This window comes from Olea europaea, chromosome 22 (assembly GCF_002742605.1).
Source record: "Olea europaea var. sylvestris chromosome 22, O_europaea_v1, whole genome shotgun sequence".
Lineage (NCBI taxonomy): Eukaryota > Viridiplantae > Streptophyta > Magnoliopsida > Lamiales > Oleaceae > Olea > Olea europaea.
In genome coordinates, this window is record NC_036258.1 from 2,656,822 (window position 1) to 2,681,232 (window position 24,411).

General features: G+C 34.9%; 3 protein-coding genes across 3 annotated transcripts in view; all 3 read right to left on the reverse strand.

Moving 5' to 3' along the window:
* Positions 1–705: 705 nt before the first annotated feature.
* On the reverse strand, positions 706–4,746 carry LOC111371350 (uncharacterized vacuolar membrane protein YML018C-like). Its single transcript, XM_022993282.1, has 3 exons — positions 3,531–4,746; positions 3,020–3,443; positions 706–1,223 (listed from the first exon to the last, which is right to left on the reverse strand). The coding sequence occupies exons 1-3, from the start codon at positions 4,053–4,055 to the stop codon at positions 934–936; spliced, it is 1,239 nt and encodes a 412-aa protein (XP_022849050.1). The 5' UTR covers positions 4,056–4,746; the 3' UTR covers positions 706–933.
* A 4,744-nt stretch (positions 4,747–9,490) lies between these two features.
* Positions 9,491–11,827, reverse strand: LOC111371040 (probable serine/threonine-protein kinase PBL26). Its single transcript, XM_022992961.1, has 5 exons — positions 11,659–11,827; positions 10,944–11,140; positions 10,673–10,862; positions 10,165–10,556; positions 9,491–10,048 (listed from the first exon to the last, which is right to left on the reverse strand). The coding sequence occupies exons 1-5, from the start codon at positions 11,825–11,827 to the stop codon at positions 9,707–9,709; spliced, it is 1,290 nt and encodes a 429-aa protein (XP_022848729.1). The 3' UTR covers positions 9,491–9,706.
* A 6,980-nt stretch (positions 11,828–18,807) lies between these two features.
* LOC111371041 (pentatricopeptide repeat-containing protein At1g11290, chloroplastic-like) overlaps positions 18,808–24,411 on the reverse strand; it is a 7,741-nt gene continuing 2,137 nt past the window's right edge. The window contains exons 2-4 of the mRNA XM_022992962.1: positions 19,738–21,802; positions 18,989–19,104; positions 18,808–18,934 (exon numbers count right to left, since the gene is read on the reverse strand). Of these exons, the coding sequence (XP_022848730.1) occupies positions 18,808–18,934; positions 18,989–19,104; positions 19,738–21,802 (2,308 nt within the window). The remainder of the gene's footprint in view (positions 18,935–18,988; positions 19,105–19,737; positions 21,803–24,411) is intronic.

The following is a 24,411-nucleotide window of genomic DNA, read 5'->3' on the forward strand; positions in this document are numbered from 1 at the left end:
CACTACCATACATACACTTAATTTTTTATTTTTTTTTGAAAACTAATTTTTAAAATAACTTTCTATTCTAAAAATACTTTTAGAGAAATTCATAGTTTACCCTCGTTTGATAGCAAATTTTCACCCCAAAAAATCAATTTTTTGAACTTTTTTCATTAGTCCAACCGTCATTTTTTTACTTCTTCGCTCATAAGTAAAACCCATTTTTTTCTCTAACGATCAAAAAATCAATCCTCATAATTACTATCGAATATGCTCTAAATCAACTTCATCTAAAAGCTCTTATAATTAAAAGTATTTTCATAAAATTGATCGAATGAGTCCAAAAGCAACTTCTGGATCCCAAAAGCTTACTTTGACTTTTCAAAAGTCCTGTCCAAATGTTTGTCATAACTTTTGCTTTTACTTTATTTAGAAGAACTTTTGGAGAAATCTAAGTTAATTTTTATTTGAAAATTAAATTTCAAAAGAATTTCCTATTCTCGAAGTGTTTTTAAAGGAAGTCACATTTGACCAACTTCATCTAAAATTATTTTTAACAAAAAAAAAAAAACTTCCATTAAATTAGTTGAATGTGTCCAAAATTAACTTTTAGATCTCAAAAGCTTCTTTTGACTTTTCAAAAATCATGTCACACGTCTCCAAATCCATGCACATAAGCTAAAAGAGGGGGAAAAGGAAGCACAAAGAATAACAAAAATCAACTTCTTGTCGAAAAGGCAAATGGCATTCATATTTTCTTTCTTTTGTCCAATATTGTTTCTATATCGCGGTATAATTGCACAGTAAAGGCAGTCCATCTTTGCCGAATCCATCCAAAAGTAGTAATGAATCAAACTACATAAACTTTCTGCAATTCATTTTCTTCAACAAAATTATTGTACAATACATCTTAACTGTACTATTTGACAGATGAAATGGAGAGCCTATCATTTACCTCGATAAGCCTTGTTGGCCAGATGGTTCGAGGTTTCCATTATCTAGTTCGAGATTGGCTTCTTTAGTTCCAGAACAGGCTTCTGAAGGAATGTTAATACCGGCAAAACCAACCATTACAGCAGCAGCTCCAATATAGTCCCAGAGATGGGGTGCATTTCCGGTCACTGAATCCACAATAGCTGCTAAAGGAACCTGAATTGTAAGACCAGCTGTTGCTACAGTGGTGCTTGTAAGGAGGATGGCCTTGGCCCATAGGTAATCACTCAACACGTTATCCAGCAAACCTGAATATGGACGTTTGCAAGTATATAAAGTGACTCGTGAAGTTCAAAGGAAACAATTATAATGCTTCTATACTCCATTGTTCAAAGGATGGCAACATCGAGTGTGGAGTCATTAAAGCATAAAATTTCCACAAGATGACTCAGATATGGATTAAGATGGATGCATGATCACAATAGGAAAGGAAAAAAATGATAACATATCTAACAGTTAAAAGCGACACAATTTTGAGGATAAACTATGATGAGGACTTAGATTGTAGGAACGTGTCTTGCACATACCAAAAGAGAATCCCATCTACGAGAGCAAAGCAATTCAAACATGACATGCTATAAGAGGAAGGGGTAGACCATAACATGACTTGATGCAGTTACAAAAAGACTTGATTTCCACACACCTCCAGACCATGCACAGAGAAGAAAAACAATTTATGTATTCAATCCCAAGCATCTCTCTTTGGATTGCTCTAAGCCTCTACCTCTGGTAACAATAAGGATTCTAAATAAATCCAACTCACTTTCTCATGAATGAAGATATGCATCTTTTGATAAGTTCAAAATTGTGGTATTATGTTAAAAAATGTGGCAGGATGGAATTGGTTTTGATGAGTGAATTGCAGTTACAGTAAGACAGATATCAAGTTTTGTTCTCTGTCCTGTTTACACTCTTCAAGATACGCACTCCTGTGATTTATTTTCCTTCCAACAGATCAATGGGAAGAGAGTGTACTCACGAAATAGCATGAATAATATTGACAATTTCTTAGCTGTGTGCATCTTCAGGTTATGACCAATTTTGTCATGCTTGACAGACAGAGAACCCAGATAGACTAGCAATGTTCAGTTAGAAAATCATTCTAGAACAACACCCCTTCAGATATAACCGTGGTGGATGAACTCACCATGAGGGAAAAGAAGATACAGATCTGATTTTTATTAATACTTAAATATGCCTCAGTACAAATGAAAAAAATTGGGCAGATAAACCTGTAAAATGTGTTGCACGGACACTTCAACCAGAGTGACATGGACATTTCTCAAACACTCTACCATAATCATTTTTCTTTCTTTATCAGAAATATTACATATTTTCAATTAAAAGTCATTACTAAATAACAAATAAGTATTCATATTTAAAATACTTCAACTGAAAAATTTAATAACAAGAATAAAACTAAATTTATACGGTGCAAATGAAGAATTTTAAAGAATTTAATCAACGTGTAGACGTCGTGTCAGTATTTTTTTCAAAAATCATGTGTCGATGTGTCCATGTCAATTCATTATAGCCTATGACACTAGACCAATGTAATATTCTTGACATCAACTAAGGACTTGTTTGCACAGATTTTACAAAATAATTTTTAACAACACATTCTATGGGACTCACAACTTTGCCCCACTTTTTAACCACACATTTTTCAAAATATCATTTTTCGTTTGGGAAAATCTGTGCCAAACAAGCTTTAAGAGTTTATTGTTTCTTATATCTTCAAAGTTTATGCTATGATGCTCTTTCATTACATCAACATGAGTTAATTCTAGTGATTTCCAATGTATAAGATACTATGGTATCAAGAAATGATTATATTCAATTAAAAAAGACCCAACAAAAATACACGTATATCCTAATAGAAACGCGAAATGAGTTTATCGACTTCAGAAATGCTGCAAAGCATCTATGTCAGAGGCTAAAGCACATAAATGAGTTGAAGAGTGCTATTCAAAATAAGACTTGAAGCAATTAAAGAACAAATCGAAGATTCAATTCCGACACTAGAAATCTTACTTAGACATACCTTTACCCACAATTAGACCAAATTGCTTCCAGGTAAGAGTGTTGAATGGCTCCAGTTTAGCAAAGTCAAGTATGAGCGCAACAGGAAGGAATATCAAGATGTTGAACAAACCTAAAAATCCAAGAAACTGTGCCATACTGGCATGGCCACTTTCTGAATCATCTTCGTCAGGCATTTTTTTGCGAATAAGGGTAATATACACGGCGTAGAAGCCTGCAGATAGAAGAGCCAGAATGTCACCAAGAACTGGATTTGAAGCAATTGATCTTAATCCTGTTTCTGAGTCACCTAAACTGACAATTATAGTTCCTCCCATGCAAAGCAGAACACTGATCAGTTTCAGCCAAGTAAACTTCTCACCCAAGAATACAAGAGCGACTAGAAAGGTGAACAAACTGGAGGCAGTGCTTAGGATGGTATTGGACTGTACACATGCAGGAAAAAGGAACTCAATCATACATTACAAATAGAATAGTTTGGACAATCCAATGGACAAAATACAAATTCTTACCGTAACCGTAGTATACTTCAAAGAAAGATTAAATGTGAGTTGTGCCAGAAACCAGAATGGGCATATCACTAGGCTAACTCTTGCAACTCTCCTACGTGTCCATCGCCCTTTTGCATCCAATCCTGTATTGTTATCATCCAGGGCAATTGTACCTTTTGTGAAAATAACTTCTGCTTCATGGTGATCCACTTGTTCTTGTTGTGCTACCACATCTGTGCTTATACTGTCAGCTTGACCACCCGCATCGAGAAGAATCACCTCCTCTGAAGTTCCTAATTCTTGCGTAACACGACTATTCTTATTTAACCAGAAGAATATATTTCCATAGTTGTCCTCCAAATATCGCACGATCTCAACTAAAGGAATATACACAACAAACATCGAATTGCAAATGTATGTTACAAGAAATGGCGACGCACCTTCATCTACAACAGTCTGTACCACAAAACTAGCAGCAATCCATATAGTTGCAACTAAGAATATATAGAACAATCCCACAGCCCATCTCCACACTTCACTTTTCATTGCTCTAAAGTCCGATATAAGTATGAATTTTCAACTTCAATTACCCCACTACAGGTTAACTTTTCTTCTTTTGGGAATCCTAAATCTCTCTCCAAATACCAACCAAAAAACCTCTTATTTCCAAAAATCACACAATTAAAAGCTTCTGGGTCAACAAATTATCTCATATTATGCAGGAATCTGACAAAAAATTGCACGCTTTTTCAGCGCAATTGTATCAAAACAATGTCAAACGACCATTATTAAAAAAAATGCAAAAAATCTTGAAAGAACAGAGAATGGAAGCCAAAACAATTCACCCAATAATTTCAGAATGGCGCATATAGATTTAAGCAACATCCCATTTCAGTAATTTTAAAATACAAACACTACACCCAGATAACACTAATTACAAAAAGTGTTTGACAAACAGAAAATAACGGAGCAGAACAGAACGTGTAATTTCATAAAACAAAAGTCAAACGTGAAATAGCTTGCTAATTGTTAATAGAATCGTTATGGAGTGGAATCTTCGGTTTCTGGAAAAGGAAAAATTTTGGGTATACGATGATTGGAAGAGTGTTACATGTTTCCTGGAACGATTCTTCTTAAAGTTGAACGAAAGGTTTCCACAAATCCGTAAACGGATTATCTGGGAAGGGAAATCTGAATCTTCGGCTCTCCTGCGTCATGTTCTGGACCCAATTTTTTGTTGGGCCTCGGTCATTTNGATTATCTGGGAAGGGAAATCTGAATCTTCGGCTCTCCTGCGTCATGTTCTGGACCCAATTTTTTGTTGGGCCTCGGTCATTTCTCTGCCCGAGTCTCAAGATAAAGTTGGACGGTCCATTTTGATACCAGTTGCATTAATATAAATTTAGCCCCTATTTGATGCCCATTACCTAGAAATAAAAATGAGAGGAAAAGTATTTTTTAAGAAAATAAGTGGTTGAAAAAGACAGAAAAATTTTCGATTTACGTGTAATATTATTTTATAAAAGATTGTGTGATTAAAAATAGGAGAGAGAAAAATGGAATGTAATGTAATCTAATTTAATAAGGATCAAACAGGGGCTTAAAAAGTGAAAATTACATCCAACCAGAATTTTCAATAGAGTAAATTTAACCAATGTTCACTGAACTTTAAACTTATTACTACTTACTCACTCATCTTTCACGCGTTACTGAATACCCACTCATCTTTCCATATAGTTACCCATCCACCACTCGTCGTTTCAAATAATTGGGTCATTTTTGCGACAACTTTCCGACAACTTCGGACCATCAGGATCGTCGAATTTTGATACCGTTGGAAAGCCCACGATATCTTCTTCAGTTACCACCCAAAATCTCCCCATAATTCGATAGAAAAATTACCGCAAAAGTCGCCCAAAAAATATGAAAATCTGGGCAAATTTTTTGACGACTTTTGCGACAATTTTTCAACAATTTTCGACCACCAAAATTGTCGAATTTTGATACCGTTGAAAAACTCATAATGTCTTGTTCAATTACCATCCAAAATTTCTCCATAACTTCAAAGGATTTAGTGGGAATAAATCTACAAAGTCAGTATCTCGAAAAGGCGAAAATCTGGACAGTTTGGGATGCTGACTTTATGGGTTTATTCCGACCGAATCCTTTGGAGTTATAAGGAAATTTTGGTTGGTAATTGAAGATGATATTGTGGGTTTTACAACTGTATCAAAATTCGACAGTTTTGGTGGTCGAAAGTTGTCGAAAAATTGCTTCAAAAGTCGCCCAAAAAATCACGGCAGATTTTCAGATTTTTTTGACGACTTTTGTAGCAATTTTCCGGTCGAATCCCTTGGAGTTATAGGGAGATTTTGGGTGATAATTGAAGAGGATATCGTGGGCTTTCCAACGGTATCAAAATCCGACAGTCTTAATGGTCAGAAGTTATCGGAAAGTTGCCGCAAAAATTGTCCAATTATTTGAAGAAACGAGTAGTGAATGGGTAACTATATGAAAAGATGAGTGAGTATTCGGTAACGCGTGAAAGATGAGTGAATAAGCAGTAACAAGTTTAAAGTTCAGTGAGCATTGGTTACATTTACTCATTTTCAATATTCCATTTCAAGAATCAGATTTAAAGTTTTTATATACAAAAATCAGATTAAATTAGTAAAAATATTAATAATAATATTACAAAGATTAAATTATTTTACATATCCACCTTACTTAATATCATCTTCATTTCCTAACCCTAATTATTTCTTAATCTATTCTTTCTCTCCAGCTCCCATCCGTTATCTCTTCTCCTCCCATCTCTCTCTACTCGCTTTCTCCAAGAACTGCATCACTGCCCATAGTCCACAGTTGTTGTCGTCGCCACCATGCTCATTGGAATACGTCGCATGTCCATCTAAGATCTCATAGCATCTAGTTTCTCACCCTTCCATTCTCTCTTCCTCTCCCATCTATCTAGACAATATTAAGCTACTATGAAGGAATTCATCCAATATATATAAAGTTTGCAACTTTTTTTTTTTTAACTTATAAGTGAATTTTTATAATTTTTCTTAAAAGTGATTTTTTACTCATATGAGTTTTTTAACCTATAAATGAATATTTGTATTATTATTTTTTCCTTAGAGTGAAACTTTTGTTTGAAGTAATCTTTTTTAGTTATAAATAAATTCGGTTATATAATTTATTTTATTTTAACTTGTCTGCAACTTGATAGGTCAAGGTGTAGACTCTAGGATCTAGTCACTGTAAGGTGGATACCTGAATATCCAAAAAAAAAAAAAAAACAGATTAATTTTATTTGGTTGACTAGAGGAGGATAAACATAAAACATCCCAATTAATTTCATTGGAGCACTAATTGTGTAGATAAAATTAAATCCATTATTATCCGTTGCAATAAAAGTTTACATTTCCTAAATAAATTACATCCCCTATATGTCAAATATGTGACAAATACAAATGTATAAAATTAATTCTTGCATAATCTTTAAACAAATTTAGATAATCTAAACAAAATTAAGCTACAATGATAGAAATCATCCAACGTATTCAAAGTATATTGAATTCAACATTATGTTATTACCATAATATCAAGAAAATGCATGTATATATCAAGAATCTGATTACATGAATTCAAAGGGACTTTATTACTTACCAAAGATTGATTAGAAATACTTGTCAATTTAATTATTTGTAATTAATATTATGGTAGGTGACTTCTATACAAACAATTACCAAACGAAGTTATTTTTACCAAGTTCAATTCTTAAATTTCTATTAATTCTCCCTTCAAAACAAAATAAAATTCAAGCACAAGTTAGAACGAAAAATTTCCACCAAGGTTAACTTATAAGCGAAACACCGATGATTGACATGGAGGAAATAAAACAAATTTCCTCCATTTCAATCATCGATGTTTTGCTAAGTTAAAAATTATGAATTGTCTAAATATATTTTAGATAGTATTTTTACAAATCTTCACATTTTGTTCCTTGTGTAGGATCTAGGTCGTTGAAAACTTAGAGAACTCTTTGATGCTTTGATTCTTTGAAATAGACGTTAAAAAAAAAAAAATCATTTTTATTTCGACTTTACATAAAGTACGTTTTCGTGCCCTAACACTGTAATTGAAAATATTAAATCATGTTGAACGATTATCCTTTTGTCTTAGATTATGGAAGTGCCCGTGAACGAAAGTGCTTAGCAACCTCTAATAAAAAAGCCCTGTTAGCTTTTTTGCAACTACTGTTGACAAAGATATTTCCGACCAAGAACTTACGGAATGTTGTCCGTGTTACAACAATTTGAAGACACGTGAAGGGGTACCAAAATGCCCTTGAAGATGCTGTGAAATTAATCATGAATAAAGAATCATAAAAAAANAATAAAAAAAAAAAAAAAAAAAAAAAAAAAAAAAAAAAAAGAGTTGGTGGCATAAATGAAAGTATCATTAACCCAAAAGGAAAGCTCAATGGTCACATATTGAGTTTGCTCTCCAATGGTCACTAGTTCAAGGTTATTGAAGTGAGTACTCAACTGTAAACTTCAAATTCCCGTGAAATTAGTCAAGGTACACGTAAGTTGACCGGACACCCATAGTCATCAAATAAATAAATAAATAAATGAAAGTATCATTTCAGAACTTGGTAGTTGGTTGGCATATACTTATTCTTTTCTAAATTCAAGACATCTAAGGCTTCCTTTTCTTTTTAATTTTTTTTTTTAATAATATGATCATTTCTTTCTTTCTTACTTTTACTATTATCAATTCAATATGCAAAAGTAGAGCTTATCAAGACTAATTAACATTTGACCCCAAAAAACTAGCAAAAATATCGTACATGCAATTCTAAGCACGTCTCAATGCGTATCATAGTCCCTACAACATATGAATTGTTTCATGTGTAATGTGTCAAACTTTTATAGTTGCACACAAAATAACATAGATATTTATCGAATAAATAAATGAGTAATTTAATTATTTAGTGATCATGATCGAGATCGAGATCAAGATAGAGATGTCGATTGCATTTGATATAAAAACATAAAAATAAGTATGATCTTGTGCAAACATAAAAAATTCTCTTGTTTAAGTCAGACTGTTATTTTAGCTGCACATTCATTTATCAATATGAAACTAATAAATTGCTAAGGTTATGTTTGAGCTATTTTTTGCGAAAAATGAGTTCTGTAATAGTGATTTTTTAGAAAATGTATAGTTAAAAAGTACGAAAATCCAATTCTTATAAAATTATTTTATTTAAAAAAATGGAGGAAAATGAGTTTAGGAAAAATTGAATTTTTAGAGAATTGGGCTAAAACAAGTGCTAATAAGATTAGTGTAATGTCAAATTCGACATAAATTTAAACTGGTCATCAAGATTTCATGTTTGGCTAAGCTTAAAAAAGCAATAATTTAAGTAAATTTGTTTCTAAACACACTCAAGCAAATTAGATTTTTATCACTTTTAAATAAAAAGTTACTTATTTATGTAATTATTGCTATAGTGTTAAAAAAAAAAATCTTATTTTCTACTTTGATCAATTAAAAAATATTTATTTTGAAATATACTTATTTACTCATGATAAACCTCCTCACTTACCAAACATGCTCTAATGGTCGAGATGGATATAGACAAACTTTGCCCAGTCCATCTCAATCGAAGATACTTGGTTTAAGAGGGAAGAAACTATCTTTCAAGGGATGGGATCCTTTAATCCCTATTTGTGAAGTTTAAAAGCTTTTAAAAATTTCAATTCAGACTCGACAATTGATTTGAATAACACATTTTATAGGATTCACAACTTTCAATCATATATTTCATCATCTTTTATCAAAATCAACTAAAAATCTAATTTTTAATCTACACCGAAATAAGGGCTTATAGGGATCTTGTTTAGCTTTTGGCTTTCAGAATCTAGAACAAAAATTTGGTGGCCTTCAGAATGTCGCAAATAAATTTTCTTATGGGACGAACATTCATCTCATCATCTCCATAATTGATTCTCATTCTAGTGTAAGTAATATAAACCCCACACTTAGAGAATTCATGTTGTTATATACAAAGTTTTACGCTAGCTGTCAACCTCTAGTGACCCTATTTCCTTAACCGGACTAGTAACATTGCTTAGTTTGTACTATTCACACATATAATGAAAACCAAAACCACATATGGGATATCAGGCTAGATTTTTCACGTTGTTTCTTGAATTCGAGCCCCATTCTATGGCTTCTGCAACTGCTCTCTTTCGTTCATCTGCTGTAATTTCATTCTTCTGAGGAGATGGACATGGAGAAGGCGAGGGAGACGAAACAGCCGAAGCCAATCCTGTTTCAGGTCCACTAAGATAACTAAGTGCAGTAACAACATCCCTCATTAAAGGCCGGATCGATGCATCATCTTGAAGACACATGGCTGCAACAGCAACCGCTTGATTGAAACTTTTCTTTGGATAATCATCTTTTAGCAGTGGATCAACCAGTTCTGAGAATTTACTCGGTTCCTTGAATATCGGTTCAGCCTGTAACAAGAGTTTTGTCTTAGTATTATAGTACTAGGAATTCAAGTTCAAACAATAAATGTAATAATGTCTATGTTTGTGAAGAAAAACTGGAAAGAAAAGAGGATTTAACTTACCCAGGTTACTAGATTTTGCTGTTCATGTCTTCTTGTAGTATCAACTGCTCTTCTTCCTGTGATTAGCTCCAGTAATACAACGCCAAAACTATAAACATCTGATTTTACAGTTAATTGACCGGTTCTTTGGTACTCCGGGGCACAATAGCCATATGTTCCCATCACCCTTGAAGATACATGTGAATCATCCCCTATTGGTCCTAGCTTGGCTAGTCCAAAATCGGAAAGTTTTGCATTGAACTCCTCGTCCAACAAGATGTTAGAGGATTTTAAATCACGGTAAATGACAGGTGGGTTGGCCTTATCGTGCAAATATTCTAAACCTCTTGCAGCATGTAAGGCTATTTTTATCCTTGTGAACCAAGATAATGGTGGTTGATTTGGTGAAAGATCTGAAAAATAAAGTAACCAAATTTCTCAGTTGAATAGTATATTTTCACATGCCGTAAACCAAATTTCTTCAATGTTCAAGTCTCGAAATGCAATAATGTATATATATATATAGTACCTAGTAGATGATCTTCCAAGGATCCCAATGACATGTACTCGTATACTAAAAGTCTTTGTTCTCCATCGGCACAATATCCTATCAGATTTACCAAATGCTGGTGGTGTAAAAGGCTCAGCATCAAAACCTCCACAAGAAATTCTTGGTTTCCTTGTAGTCCATTACGATCAAGTTGCTTCACGGCTACTATCTAGATTAATCGACCTATTATCAGCTTGTTGAAAGAAATTAAATGAAATATGCCAAGTTTTTTGAATTTATGTAAGACTACCTGTCCAGTTTTATCTAGGTGACCTTTGTAAACTCTTCCAAATCCACCTTCTCCGACAAGACATTCTTGTCTGAAATTCTTCGTTGCTGTAGCCAGCTCCCGGAAGGTGAAAGTTTGGGCTGCAATGTTATTGTTGCCTCCTCCTTTTTCAGTAGTTTTATTATTTGTAGTTTCTGTTTGTATCGTTCTAGGGTCTTCTGCATAATAAGAAAAATATATAATCCTTATATTTATCTAATCAACAAGCGATTATATTAAAGTTTGATTGAATAGCAATAAGACTGACTGCTATTCCAGTGTCTAATTTGCATGATGATGTCCAAATACTTATCCTAATTACATCGAATGCAACCATTATCATTATGTCAGCAAGTATTGGGAGCACCCTCGTCTAAAAATTTAAGCCGATAAGAACGACAAACAAATTTAATTGAATTTTGTCTTCTATTGACCCTTGTGTGCAAGCCAGCCTCGTTCTTGATCAAATGCGTGACACATGAATAACTTTCATAAATAGGTGGAGTTGATAATTGAATTCCGGATTTCTATTGAATCACCTAATCTAAAAACTTAAGCAGAGAGAAACTTATCAATTTATATATTGTTTGACGTGCAAAGATTCTCTCATAAATATCTCAATTCTGCCTCTCCGTAGGGTAAAAAGATTATGAAAGTATGATTATTATCTTTAAAATATTAAAACTGATATTCTTACCAAGCTGTGGTTTGGAATTTTGTTGAGATTGTAATTGTGGTGGCTGCGGCCGTCGCTGAGGCGGCAGCTCTCTGTGCTGTTGGGTGGCAGGCGGTGGCCGTCTATTTCTGCCACTATTATTCTTGGATAATTTCTTTTCACGGGATGAAAAACATGAAAAACAGCTCATTTGCAATCTTCACCGACAAATATTCCAATTAATTTCAAAATTTTCTACACAAAAGGGCTATGAAAATTTTATTTTTCAAAATGTTTTTCAATCAATCAAAAGAGCACCAAAGATATGTTGAAGATGAAGGGAATGTTAAAACAATAAAATCTTTTGACTCACGATAAAATTAACATTTCAACAAATCTATGTAGGGAAAAGAATAAATAGTTTTGTTTTGTTTACGAAATTTCCGCGGAAAATGAAGAGATGGAGGGGAGAATTAGAAGGGATGTGAGGTATTAAGAGAGAAAAATGTGGGAACCAATTTTGCCATTTGCACCATTGGTTGAACATGTAGAATGTAGTTTATTAAGCTCCTTCAGTTCTTGGTGGCATATTGTCTTATTTTCAGACTGAGATTTAAGACTTTTTTTGAGTTAATACTTGGACATTATGAGGTCATTCACGTGGCTCATTAGACCTCGTCGAGTCCATGTGGCACACAAAGAAAAGATGGTCGCTAAACGGCTTGATCTCATGTAAGCCATGGAGCATACGTTCCAATTAAAAAACAAAGTCCATCTTTGCAATTGAAGGCAAGAATAAGTCGAGGTTACAAAGTTGGAGTGAAAAGCGATGAAGGCATTGGAGCCTGTCAAATTGAGTAGTTTGATTCTTAAGCAAGTCCAACTTTTGGAACATGGAACATGGAGCAAGTTATATATTTTGCACTAGTAGATCTAATAGATACAAATTCTTCCAACCAAGCATGCCCTAAACGATATGATTTCACAACAGTTTGAACTTTAACAAGAAACTCATAACACTGCATGCATCAAAGTTAGAAATGACGTAAAATTATGAGTGTACCTTTTTTTGTAACAAAGGCGCTCATTCTAAACATTATTCACGACGGCTGGCAAAGTAACCATCATGGAAAACCCAGAAAATTTGACACAGAGGAAGAAGATTTTCCTCAAGAAGCAGAGAATGCAATCTTTGATCCCCCATCACAGTGGCTTAGATAGCTACATATAAAGTAGTGATTTCCCTTTGAAACCATGATCATATCTTTACCAGGGATATAAGTCCTGGAGTTGCTAGAAATACAGCATCTATTGTATGCATTCATAGTTTTTGCTTAATTTCTTGACTATTAATAAAAGAGGAGTATTTTATCTTGGATACCAAGGAATTCGTACTGATTGAATTGAGATTGTACAAGATGTTTACTCCTAATTTATACACAAAGGTTAAGCAAAAAACAAATCTATATAGAACATAAAAACAATAGGCTACCGCTGTCTATTTCCCTGTAGTCCCCATCATAGGGAACTGCATATGTAGCTCTTCCTCATAAATCTGCACAACCTGATTTTCTTCAGTATTTTCTCAATAATCCCCCTCAATATGGAGAAGCTATAGAGTGGATACCCATCTTGTTTAGCAAATAATGAAACTGTCTAGATCTGATTGCCTTGGTTAAAATATCAACAACTTGTAAATTTGTAGAAATGTGAAATGGTTTCAATAAACCTTCTTGGATCCTTTCTCGAACTATGTGACAATCAATCTCAATGTGTTTTGTTCTTTGATGATAAATTGGATTGGATGCAATGTGAATGGCGGGTTGATTATTGCAAAACAACTGAACAGGTTGGCTGAGAGTTATACAAAAGTCTTATAAGAGGCTCCAAAACCAAACCAATTCACATGTGGTAGAGGCCATTGATGATTGAGATACAGTTTTTTGTTTCTTTGATTTTCAAGAGACCAAGGCATCTCTAAAAAAAATGCAAAAACCAATGATTGATCTCCTTGCTTCCGACTATACTGCCCAGTCGGTATCGTAGAACGCTGTCAACTTCAGCGAGTTGTTTGCTGGATAAAATAAACCTTGTGATAGAGATCCTTTCATGTATCTCACAACTCTAAGAGCTACTATCAAGTGGGCCATTTTCGGTTGGCTTAGAAATTGACTCAAGACTTTCACAGAGTAAGAGATATCTGGACATGTGATCGTTAAGTACAATCGACCAATTAACCTTCTATACTCCTTTGCATTAGCGACTTCGAGTCCTTCCTCCTCGTTTAGCTTCAAATTTTGTTACTTTGGAAATTGAACAGATTTGGCTCCAATTAATCTACAATCTTGTAAAATTTTCAATGCATATTTTCTTTGGCGTATGGAAATCCCTTTTGAGTAGCGGGCTATCTCTATCCCCAAAACATATTTCAATCATCGAAGGTCTTTTGTTTTGAAATGTTTTCTTGGGTACTCTTTCAAGTGTTGAACTTCAGTCTCATTGTCTCCCCCTATCACCATATCATCAACATAAACAAGCATCACAGTGAAAAAGGTGTTCGCCTTTTTGAAGAACAATGAGTAGTCGGCTTTGGATTGTGTGAACCCAATTTTGGTGATGACCGAAGTTAACTTGTGATTCCGTTGCCTTTGAGCTTATTTCAAACCATAGATGGACATTCAGCTTGCATACACGATTTTCCCCCACTCTACCTTATCCTGGTGGTAATGACATATAAACTTCATCTTCCAAATCATCTTAGAGAAAGACATTATTGACATAAAGATGGTAAAGAGACCAACCTGTAGAAGCTGCAATGGCCAATAGGCAACGGATTGTGGGCATTTTAGCAATCGGGAAAAAAGTCTCGAAATAATACTCCCTCTTTTTCTATGTATATCCCTTGGCTACAAGATGTGCTTTGTACCTCTCAATGGTACCATCTACCTTGTGTTTTGTTTTAAACACTTATTTACATCTCACGATCTTTTTGCCTCTCGATGGTATGGCCAATTCCTAAGTGTTGTTTGCTTTAAGAGCGGTTAGGTCATTTCGCATGGCTATTCTCTAGTGAGAGTACTGGTTAGCAGTGGCAAAAGAAGTGGGTTCGGGCTCCATGGTAATGGCTAAGCTGAAACTATGGTGAGCTAAGAACATGTTATCATAATTTAAAACAGAGGAAAGGGAATAAGATTTACCTTCATCCATTTGCTGTGCAGTAGGAGAACCATGTGGATTTGCTAGAGAAGTTACATGTCAACAATGGAAATCTTGGAGATAGCCAGGTTGCTGTCGCTGCCTAGTGGATCTTCTCAGCTACGGGACATTGTATGCTGGAGTTAATTGTTTCAACACTCATTGAACTTTACAAAGTGTCACGTTTCACTCGCCGAACTTTACTTTGCACCCTATCACTCACTCAACTTTTGTAACATTGCACTCCATCACTCACCGGGTTAATTTCGTCTATTACTTTCGCCTATGTGGAAGACGGCTCCGACGCTTAGCCATTAACTCCCTCCAACTCAACATAGTGCTGCCATGTCATTAATCCCCAAACCCCCCCAAACACGCGTCACCCTTTATAACATTTAAAGCGTGAGATTTAGAACCCTAGCCTCCTGAAAATGCATAGCTGGAGGCTTGGCTGGTCGATTCCATTACACGTCGTGAACAATAACCTGAAACTGACCCTACATCATCGTCGAAGGCCCCACCCCGACCACGAACATTGGTGTTTTCAACACTCCCACATGGAGGGTCCACGCGGAGGTAAAGAACAAATTTTTTTGGCGCATTAGAAAATGTTGGTGGTGCATTCCTTTTATGTTTCCGGTCTTCTTCCCAAAAACCTGCTTTGTTTTTTGGTGTCTGAGGTTCTATATTAAACATTCATGTGAAGCTTGCATTCGTAATTATACTACCTTCAAACTTTCATAAATAAAAAATGCAATGGCTTGCGTGATTACCACCTTCTTTATTCTCCGGCATGTTATGTTAATCATTTTCAATTTCTTGTTCCTGTGACAGATATGGAGGATGACCCTGACTTCAATGATTCAGATAACATCTTATTGACTTGTGAAGATGATAGGTTGTTCGATAGTAATGTGATGGAAGGAATTGAGGTACGTTGTGATGAAAGGGGAACTGAACGAGAAGACGATGATGTAGTGGTACAGAACGAATAAGAGGATGTCGATGATTTGGAATGTCCATCATCGAAAGAATTGTTGTCTAACATGTCATCTGATGATGAGGTTGGATATCGATTTCCAGAGTTTATGGCTGAAACAGATATGTAGGATTCACAGCTTCATGTCTTTCAGTTGTTCAGTTCTATACACGAATTTAGGAAGGCAATTCGATCTTACGATGTAATAAATAAATATAATGTGAAGTGTAAGGTGAATGATGAAAATAGAGTTCAGGCCATTTGTAAATCAGATTGCCAATGAAAAATATGAGCTTCAAAGATGAATAAGTCGAACACGGTCCAAGTGAAGTCATATACGCCTCACCACACATGCAGTAGGGATCAATACAATCGTCATTGTACCTACATTTTCATAGTCCATCGTACATTGAGCATTTCAAGGTAGATCCAGAGTGGAAAACGAGAAGCATGCAAGCAATTGTGAAGGAAGACTTGAAGGTAAATATTACTCGAAATGTAGCTTGGAAAGCTAGAAGATATGAGAAATAATTGATTAATAAGACTATCAAAGAACAATTTGTGTTATTAAGGTCGTATGCGACAAAAGTGATGAGGACCAATCCAGGATCCATAGTGATGATAGCACTTAATGGGCAGGTTATATATATATATATATATATATGGGGAAAATTGCAACCGAAGTTCCAAACCTTTCGTTTATTAGCAGACTTTGCCCAAACCTTTGATTTGTGCCATCGTGAGTACCAAACCTTTAAAAAATATGCAGCTCAAGTCCAAAATGACGGTTTCTGTCTGTTTGACCCCAAAATCCGTCAGTTGACCCCAGAAATTAAAAATCTGATTATCTTTCCCAAATACAGCAAGGGCAATTTGGACATATCTCATTTTTCGTATTAACTTAAAAATTAAAAAAGCAAAAAGGAAAATCACAACCCCCTACCCCAACTCCTCCTCGTTTCCTTTCAACAATGGAATTTTGTTAAGGGGTATAGATGCAACTTTGTTGATGAACTATACCTTTTAAAGCAAAGAATTCAGTCATTTGAAACTCTTTTCCTTGATTAGATCTTATTTCTTTAATCTGACATTGAAATTGATCTTCAGCAAAATTGAAGAAACTCTCTATGATTTTCCTTGTTTGGCTCTTACAATGCATGAGGTAAATCCATGACATTCGACTATGATCATCAACAATTGTAAGAAAGTAATGAGCACCATTGAATGAACTAAAAGAGAAAGGGCCCCAAATATCCATGTGTATTAGATCAAAAGGTGTATCAACAAATTTTTTATTCTTTTTAAATGACAAATGGGTTTGTTTAGCAATATGACAAGTTTCACATTGATGCTTGACGACAAAAAGAGGGATATTAGGCTCTATACCATGCAACAAATTGAAGCGTTGATCAGAGTGTATCCTAATAAAAAATGCCACAATTTTGGTGTCAAAACAGATGAAGAGTTGGCTACATATTGGTGAGATGGTAGCTTGTCCCCGAGCTGGCTCTTCTCTAAAAAATAGAGTCCTTGTTTTTCTCTAGCAACTCCAATCGTACTCCAGTTGTTTAGCTCTTGAATAAAACATTGTTTAGCCAAGAAAATGAAAAAAAGCATTTCGATCTCGACTAATCTGACTTGTAGAGATAAGGTTGTCATGGAAGTTAAGCACGTATAGGACTTTTTAGAGTAAGAGTAGAAGAATTAATAATTGTCCCTATATGTGAAACCGGTACCGTAGTGCCATTAGGCAAGTTGATTGAGACATTTTGCAGAGACTTTCTCTACACAAGTAGGTCAAATGATCCTATGATGTGATAAGTTGCCCCACTGTGGAGAATCCATGTGCTTCCACTGGTGATGGTATTTGTACAGCTTAAAGAGTGTCTGAAGGATATAGGTAAAGTACTAAAAAATTTATAATTGCTGTTTGACAAATTTATTCCTTGATTTTCTGAGTTGCTATTGAATGAGGTGTAATTTTAGTTTTTCAAAAGGGCTATGAGATGGTGTATCTGATCTGGTGAGATGTTCAGACTTACAACTCCCGAGCCCTCACTAGAGGATACATTGTTGGTCAGCTTCTGCTTGGTTTCGCTTCTAGGTTTTGGTTTATGTAATTTGTGGTTTGGAGGGTATCCATGGAATTCCCAACAAGTTTCCACGGTATGGTTTGTTTTCCCACATTTCGTACATGGTGCTTTGTCCTTAGAACTTGATCCCTTGTAGTTACTTTTTCCTTGGCATTTCTCCTCTGGTTTAGATTATTGCCACTGTTGATTGGCATTGCTACAGATTCCGCAACATTTTGGATAGGATTAGTAAGCTCATGATTAGCCTCACCTTGTAAAACAAGGTTGAATACATTATCTAATGAGGACAGCGGATCCTTCATTAGAATCCGGTTCCTTAGGTTGACTTAGGTGTCATCCAATCCCATAAGGAATTACATGATCAGTCTTCTCTCTAGCCTTTTGTTCAGCTTCGAAACAGCACCACAATTTGCTGCTGAATATTTGAAAAGCTACTCAACTTGGAAACGTATACACTTATTGGATTCTTTCCTTATTTAGTTGCTGACAGCTGTTGTTCAAGCATGAAGATCCTGTTATTGCTTGATCTTGGAAGATCATGTTATTGCTTGATCTTGCAAATCTTTTCTTGAGCTCACTCCACACTTCTGATGCAAAGTCAGAGAATATGATATATTTGCCAATCTCAAGTGAGAGACTGTCTGTGATCCAAGATAGGATCATGTGGTTGCACCTCTGCCTCTGTGAGTATTCTCATGAGTCTCAACAAGATTTTTTATGGTGCCATCAATGAAACCTAATTTGTTTTTGGCTAAAGGGGCTACATACATAGCTCTACTCCAAGAATGGTAGTTATGATGGGTTAATGGTTGTGAGAATAAAACAAGTCCAGGGCTTTCCCCATGATGTAGGAAATAGGGATTGGAAAAATCATCTGCATGTTGGTGAGGTTCAACCATAATGAGGTTTGATGAAGAAGAAGATTCACACCATTGGTGAGAAAGAGAGGTTCAAAGCTCCAGCTTTGATACCATAATAAAAGAGGACTATTTTATCTTGGATACCAAGGAATTCGTAATGATTGAATTGAGATTGTACAAGATGTTTACTCCTAATTTATACACAAAGGTTAAGCAAAAAACAAATCCATACAGAACATAAAAACAATAGGTTGCAACTGTCTATTTCCCTGTAGTCCCCATCATAGACTTCAAATATGGCGAGCCTGTTGAATTTTCCTTGTACATCAGAGCCTGATTTTTCATACAAAGCTAAGTCAAACTGATATATATGGAACATGATGTAGTTCCTCAGAAATCTGCACAACTTGATTTTCTTCAGTATTTTCTCAATAACTTTGTCGTATAACGTTAAACATGGCCAATATTTTTGAACTTGCATCTTTACCACTTAATTTGGATACCATAAACTATTATTATCAATAAATTCAAGGTAGGTAATAAAAATTTCCTTTCCTCATCCTTTTCAGTTCATTGCTACATCGCAATGTCAACCAAAAGATCCAATACAACTTAATTCATCACATTAATTTTGGTCTTACTCTCCATCTTCTAACATGCTATGTTGATATTGCATCTGAAACTTGTCTTTGTAAGACTTTGTCTCAACCGCTTAAGTTGTCCTTGAGGAGAAATGGGCAAAATATACTCGTAAACCAAGCATATTTCTTCATAATAGCAATTTTGCTTGGCTGAAACAAATTCATCAAATACCAAAGTTAATTCAGTTATATTTAACAAATGACGGGTTCTCTAAATTAATTGCTCTGTTAGGGTGCTGAGATAAATGATCCTACACCACCAGAACCCAAGAATAAACAATTTCTTCCAAGGTGACACTCAAGGAGATAAATATGCACTTTTCTAAAACCTCCAGAACTCCAGATCAATAAACCTGTGGATGAGTGCAGATTCGGCTAAGGCCAGGCTCTGCATTTTCATCACCGTCTTTCTTCCAGTTCATCCTTACTCCAAATGCTTCATTCCACATTCCAGCTGATGAATAAACATTAGAAAGAGTAATATGGGTAGTAGAAACTTGTTTTCCATGTTGCAACATCTTTTTAGCTACCTTCTTGCCTATTTCCACGTTGCCATGTACATGACAATTGCCCAACAGTGCTGCCAAAATGGTACCAGACGGGAATCTTTCTCCCAATTCGGTGTCTTCAATTTCCTCTAGCAAGCGCCATGCTTCATCCAGCTTGCCTAGGCGTCCCAACATATCCATTAGACAGGTGAAATGATCTTCCCTGGGCATCAGATTATACTTGGTCTTCATCAGTTCAAAATAATGCAATCCTTCTTCCACCAAACCACAACGACTGCAAGCAGTTAATACAGCAATGAATGTCACCTCATTTGGTTGAATACCTTTTTCCATCATCTGCTGAAAATGTTTGAGGGCATGAAAACCAAGTCCATGAACTGAATATCCCGTAATAATAGAAGTCCATGCAATGGTATTTTTCTCAACCATCTTGTCAAAGACTGTTTTAGCATATTTCATATTACCTGATTTTGAATACATGTCTACCAAAGCCGTCCCAACAATCACATTACAAGTATCGGCACTAATAAATCTCCGAATGATCTTTGCATGTACTTGCTTTCCCTTCTCTATCTCTGATAAAAGGCTAATGGATTCAAGGCCAACCACAAATGTTAAGCAATTTCCTTCTACTTTAAATCCTTCTTCATCACTATACATTTTATCCAGCAACTTTAGGACTTCTTGGGGCCTACCATTCTGTGCATACCCTGTCATCATGCTTGTCCAAGAAACCACATTTTTGACAGGCATATCATCAAACAATCTCCTAGCATCTTCTATCAAATCATTATATATGTACCCAAATATCAGCACATTCCAATGAGAAACCCGTCGTTCGGGCATCCAATGGTCAAAAACTTTCTGAGCATCATCAATAACGCTGCACTTGCTATACAGGTCGATAAATGCACTTCCTAGAATTACGTTGTCATCCTCTGAGAACTTAGAGTGAAAACAAGAACCAAACAATGTAATAAAAATGCTATGAACTTGCTTCCCAACTCTGAGCAAAGACAGCTTTGTGCAAGCAGTTAAAATAGGCAGAATTATCGTGTAATCCCAATTGAAAATCTCAGCAGGATTCTTATCCAAACAAAATTGCTTCAATACCTCACAGTATCTTTGATTATAAACAAAACCTCTAATTTTTATCATCTTTGAAGCAATGTCTCCTTCTACCCCACCAAAAAGTTTCTCAGCCTGGTTTACTTGACCGCAGCAAAAATACATATGAGCAATTGAATTCAAGCAATTCGAATCTAACCCACTTACAATAGCGTAACCATGAATCTGTAAACCAAAAATCAAGTCTTGAATGTTAGCAACACCTAATAACGCAGTAGAGATAGTACATTCATCAGGAAAATAATTCTCCAAACACTTCATTCTCACAAATAATTCCAACGCAATTTTCTCCAGCCCATTTTGTACAAACCCAGCAACCATAGCATTCCACGTAACCAAATTTCTCGAATTCATTTCATCAAACAGTTTATGTGCACAGTCTACATCCCCACATTTCGCATACATATCCGTAAAAGCAGTCTCAACAACAACATTTCTCGACATCATCCCAGATTTGATGACGTATCCATGGAGGGATTTTCCCATGTATAAGTGTTCCGGGGCAGAAGCTACTGCTCGGGCAACTGTAGTGACGGTGAAGTGATTCGGCCGACTATCCAGACCCTGCTCCCGGGCCATGATCGAGAAAAGGCGGATTGCATGGGAACAATGAGACGGTCCGGATTGGACGTAAGCGGAGATGAGAGCGGTCCATAGGGTTGTGTCCCTGTGCAACACTTGATCGAACACTTGGTGTGCATGACGCAATGAGTAGTCATTGACGAGTCTCGTGGCGTGGATTGCGTTGGTATCCAGGCCCAGCTTGATTAACCGGGCATGTCTGTTCATTCATCTATTCAATTGAATACAGAGTGATCAAAAAGTAATATGCAGTGAAAGTACAGAGCTTCATATTGCTGACATTTTTACAGCTTGATCTGTTCCATTTCTCGTCTGTGAAAGCGTTATTTGAGGAAATAGCCAGGGGTAGAGGGCCCGGCTACATTTTTTGGTGGGCCGATCTGTCTACGTAAAAAGTGAAGCTCGATGTGCCATTTCTAGCTGGAGGCCACCGGGCCTATAAAGTTTTGCTCCCGTTTGGCCTCCATTAATTTAAATTTCATTACATTTTATTTTTCTCTCTCTCTCATTTTCAATCATTCAATCTTTTATAAAATAATATTATACTTAAATCGAAAATTTTTCCTTCTTTTTCAATTATTCATTTTTCAAAAAAAACATTATTCTCCCATTTTCATATCTACGAAATGGAGGCCAAACGGCCCTTGTGTTTTTTAGTAGAATTTTCGGAAACAAAACAAAATAAATAAATAAATTAGGGCTTTTGCTTTTACTTTTTATAGAAAAATTTAATAAAAAAGTTGTCCTAGATCAACTTACTCTATAAACTCTTTTAGTCAAATAAAAATATGTCCAGAAAATTATCTAAACCCGTTCAAAAACACTTTATTAGTCTCAGAATAGCTTTTGATTTTTTAAAAGTTCTGCCAAACGGACTCTATGTCATGTACAACTGCCATAATTTTACGCTGACTTATTTAGTTACCAATATGTTCGATTGTAAACCTAAATCGAACGGTTAATAATTTTTTTACTTTAATTCGATTCAAAATCAAAATATTGACGAGTGTGACCCAAATCAAATTTGATGGATTTTTTGTTTGCCCCTACTTGAAACCTAGTTAAAAATTCAAGTTGACACTAAAAAAGTAGGGCTGGACTAGAATCGGACCCGAATTTTTCGGGTATTTAGTAAGTGGAACTCTCGGGTCCAAATTTAATTATGGAACGGTTCGAGTTTGGTTCCATTCGATTCAATTCGGTTCGATTTCATTCGGTTCCGTATTATAATTAATTTTTTTTAATATTTACAAAACTACATTAAGTCAGCTAATGATATGTTCAATTTTAACTTTTACAAAATAACGTAGTTCAATTTTATGTGTCTTTTGTATCTCCCTTTGCTGAATTCTTCATAAATTTGATTATTAAAATCACAGAAAAAAATAAGATAGTAAACTCACAATAATTAAGAGAAGCGTTATTGAGTTTCAATTAGATTTCTCCATAACATGGCATTACGATAGAGTAACAGATTTGAATAAAACTTAGGTATATTTTATTAAGTTGGCTTTGAACTGAAAATTAGAAATAAGAAAATCATATTTTTGGGTTTGAGTTAAATTAACTAGTTAGCAAATTTATTTAGAAAAAATAAAATAATTTGGTTTTTTTAAAATAAATTAATTTAAAAAATTAGCGAGATTCATTCTTATTCAATTCTTCGGTTCTTGATCTAGAACCGAAAATCGAACTGAACGAAACCCGTTGATTTTCGATTCGGATACTCGTTTGGGTTTTTAACTTAAGAAGAACCACTCGATTCGGTTCAGTTCGATCCGAGAGTTTTGTCCAACACTACTAAAAAGATAAAAAGGTTCTCAAATGGGCTTCAATTTTAAAGCATTGTTTTTGCTTGATATTTTGCATGCAATTATGCTTTAAAAAAATTGAAAATCATTCAAATCTGCGTTAAAATTATTATGCATCACTTTAATTTTAAAACTCCTATGAAATTTGATATTCAGTGGTTCATTTGTGCTCATTTAACATTTTTTATTTATTTGCAAGCTTATAAATACAGTTGGATGGACCATTTTAAATTATTACAAATGCATAGAAAAATATTTTTAAATTTAAATTTTGGATAGGAAATTTACGGATGCATTTAGATTTTAGAAGCTCCAAAATCAATAAAGTAATCACTTTGTAAATTAATATTAGTTTTTCTACATAACTTATTTCTCCTATAAATGAAAAACAGATATTTATTTCCAATTGTACATTTTTGCTTCATAGCAAGAAGAAGCCTCCCTTGAAGCGCCAGAGCTTCTGCATCTTCTGGATGCCAGGTTTAAACTATATTTTTTCCTTGTTTATTTAGGGCCCGTTTGACACGGCTGTTACTTTAGCTTTTGCTTCTTGTGGAACAGCTTTTGGAGAAAGCTATTTTAATTTTTGTTTAAAAATTAATATTTAAAATCACTTCCCATTCCGGAAGTGCTTTTGGAAGAAGCTAAAAAAACCAGCTTCCTCTAAAAGTTCTTCTAACCTTCAAAAGCACTTTAAACAAAAATAGCCAAACGGTCCAAAAGCGGCTTTTGGCTCTCAAAAGCTCCTTTTGGTTTTTCAAAAGCCATCCCAAACGGGCTTTTAGAAAAGAACGTTATTTTCATTTTAAAGAAATTAATATTGTTTTCTTTAAAGTTATAATTTTCTATCTTTTTTACTTTATAAAGATGAACTTAGTCTATCCAAAATTTTGACTAGAATAAAGAAATCTAAACTTTTAGCCGTATTTGGTGTTCTCTACTCCATTTTCAGTATTAAGATAAGTGCATTGATTTTCTAAACTTAACATTATATATA

Bases quoted from the DNA above. Each gene is read 5' to 3' on its own strand.
- LOC111371040 (XM_022992961.1), bottom strand. From the start codon at position 11,827: ATGAGCTGTTTTTCATGTTTTTCATCCCGTGAAAAGAAATTATCCAAG. The intron at 10,557-10,672 runs GTACTATATATA...TTTATTTTTCAG, and splicing joins CTTGGAAGATCATCTACTAG to ATCTTTCACCAAATCAACCA. The intron at 10,049-10,164 runs GTAAGTTAAATC...CTCTTGTTACAG, and splicing joins AGCAAAATCTAGTAACCTGG to GCTGAACCGATATTCAAGGA.
- LOC111371350 (XM_022993282.1), bottom strand. From the start codon at position 4,055: ATGAAAAGTGAAGTGTGGAGATGGGCTGTGGGATTGTTCTATATATTC. The intron at 3,444-3,530 runs GTAAGAATTTGT...GCATGTGTACAG, and splicing joins TGAAGTATACTACGGTTACG to TCCAATACCATCCTAAGCAC. The intron at 1,224-3,019 runs GTATGTCTAAGT...GTCCATATTCAG, and splicing joins TGGTCTAATTGTGGGTAAAG to GTTTGCTGGATAACGTGTTG.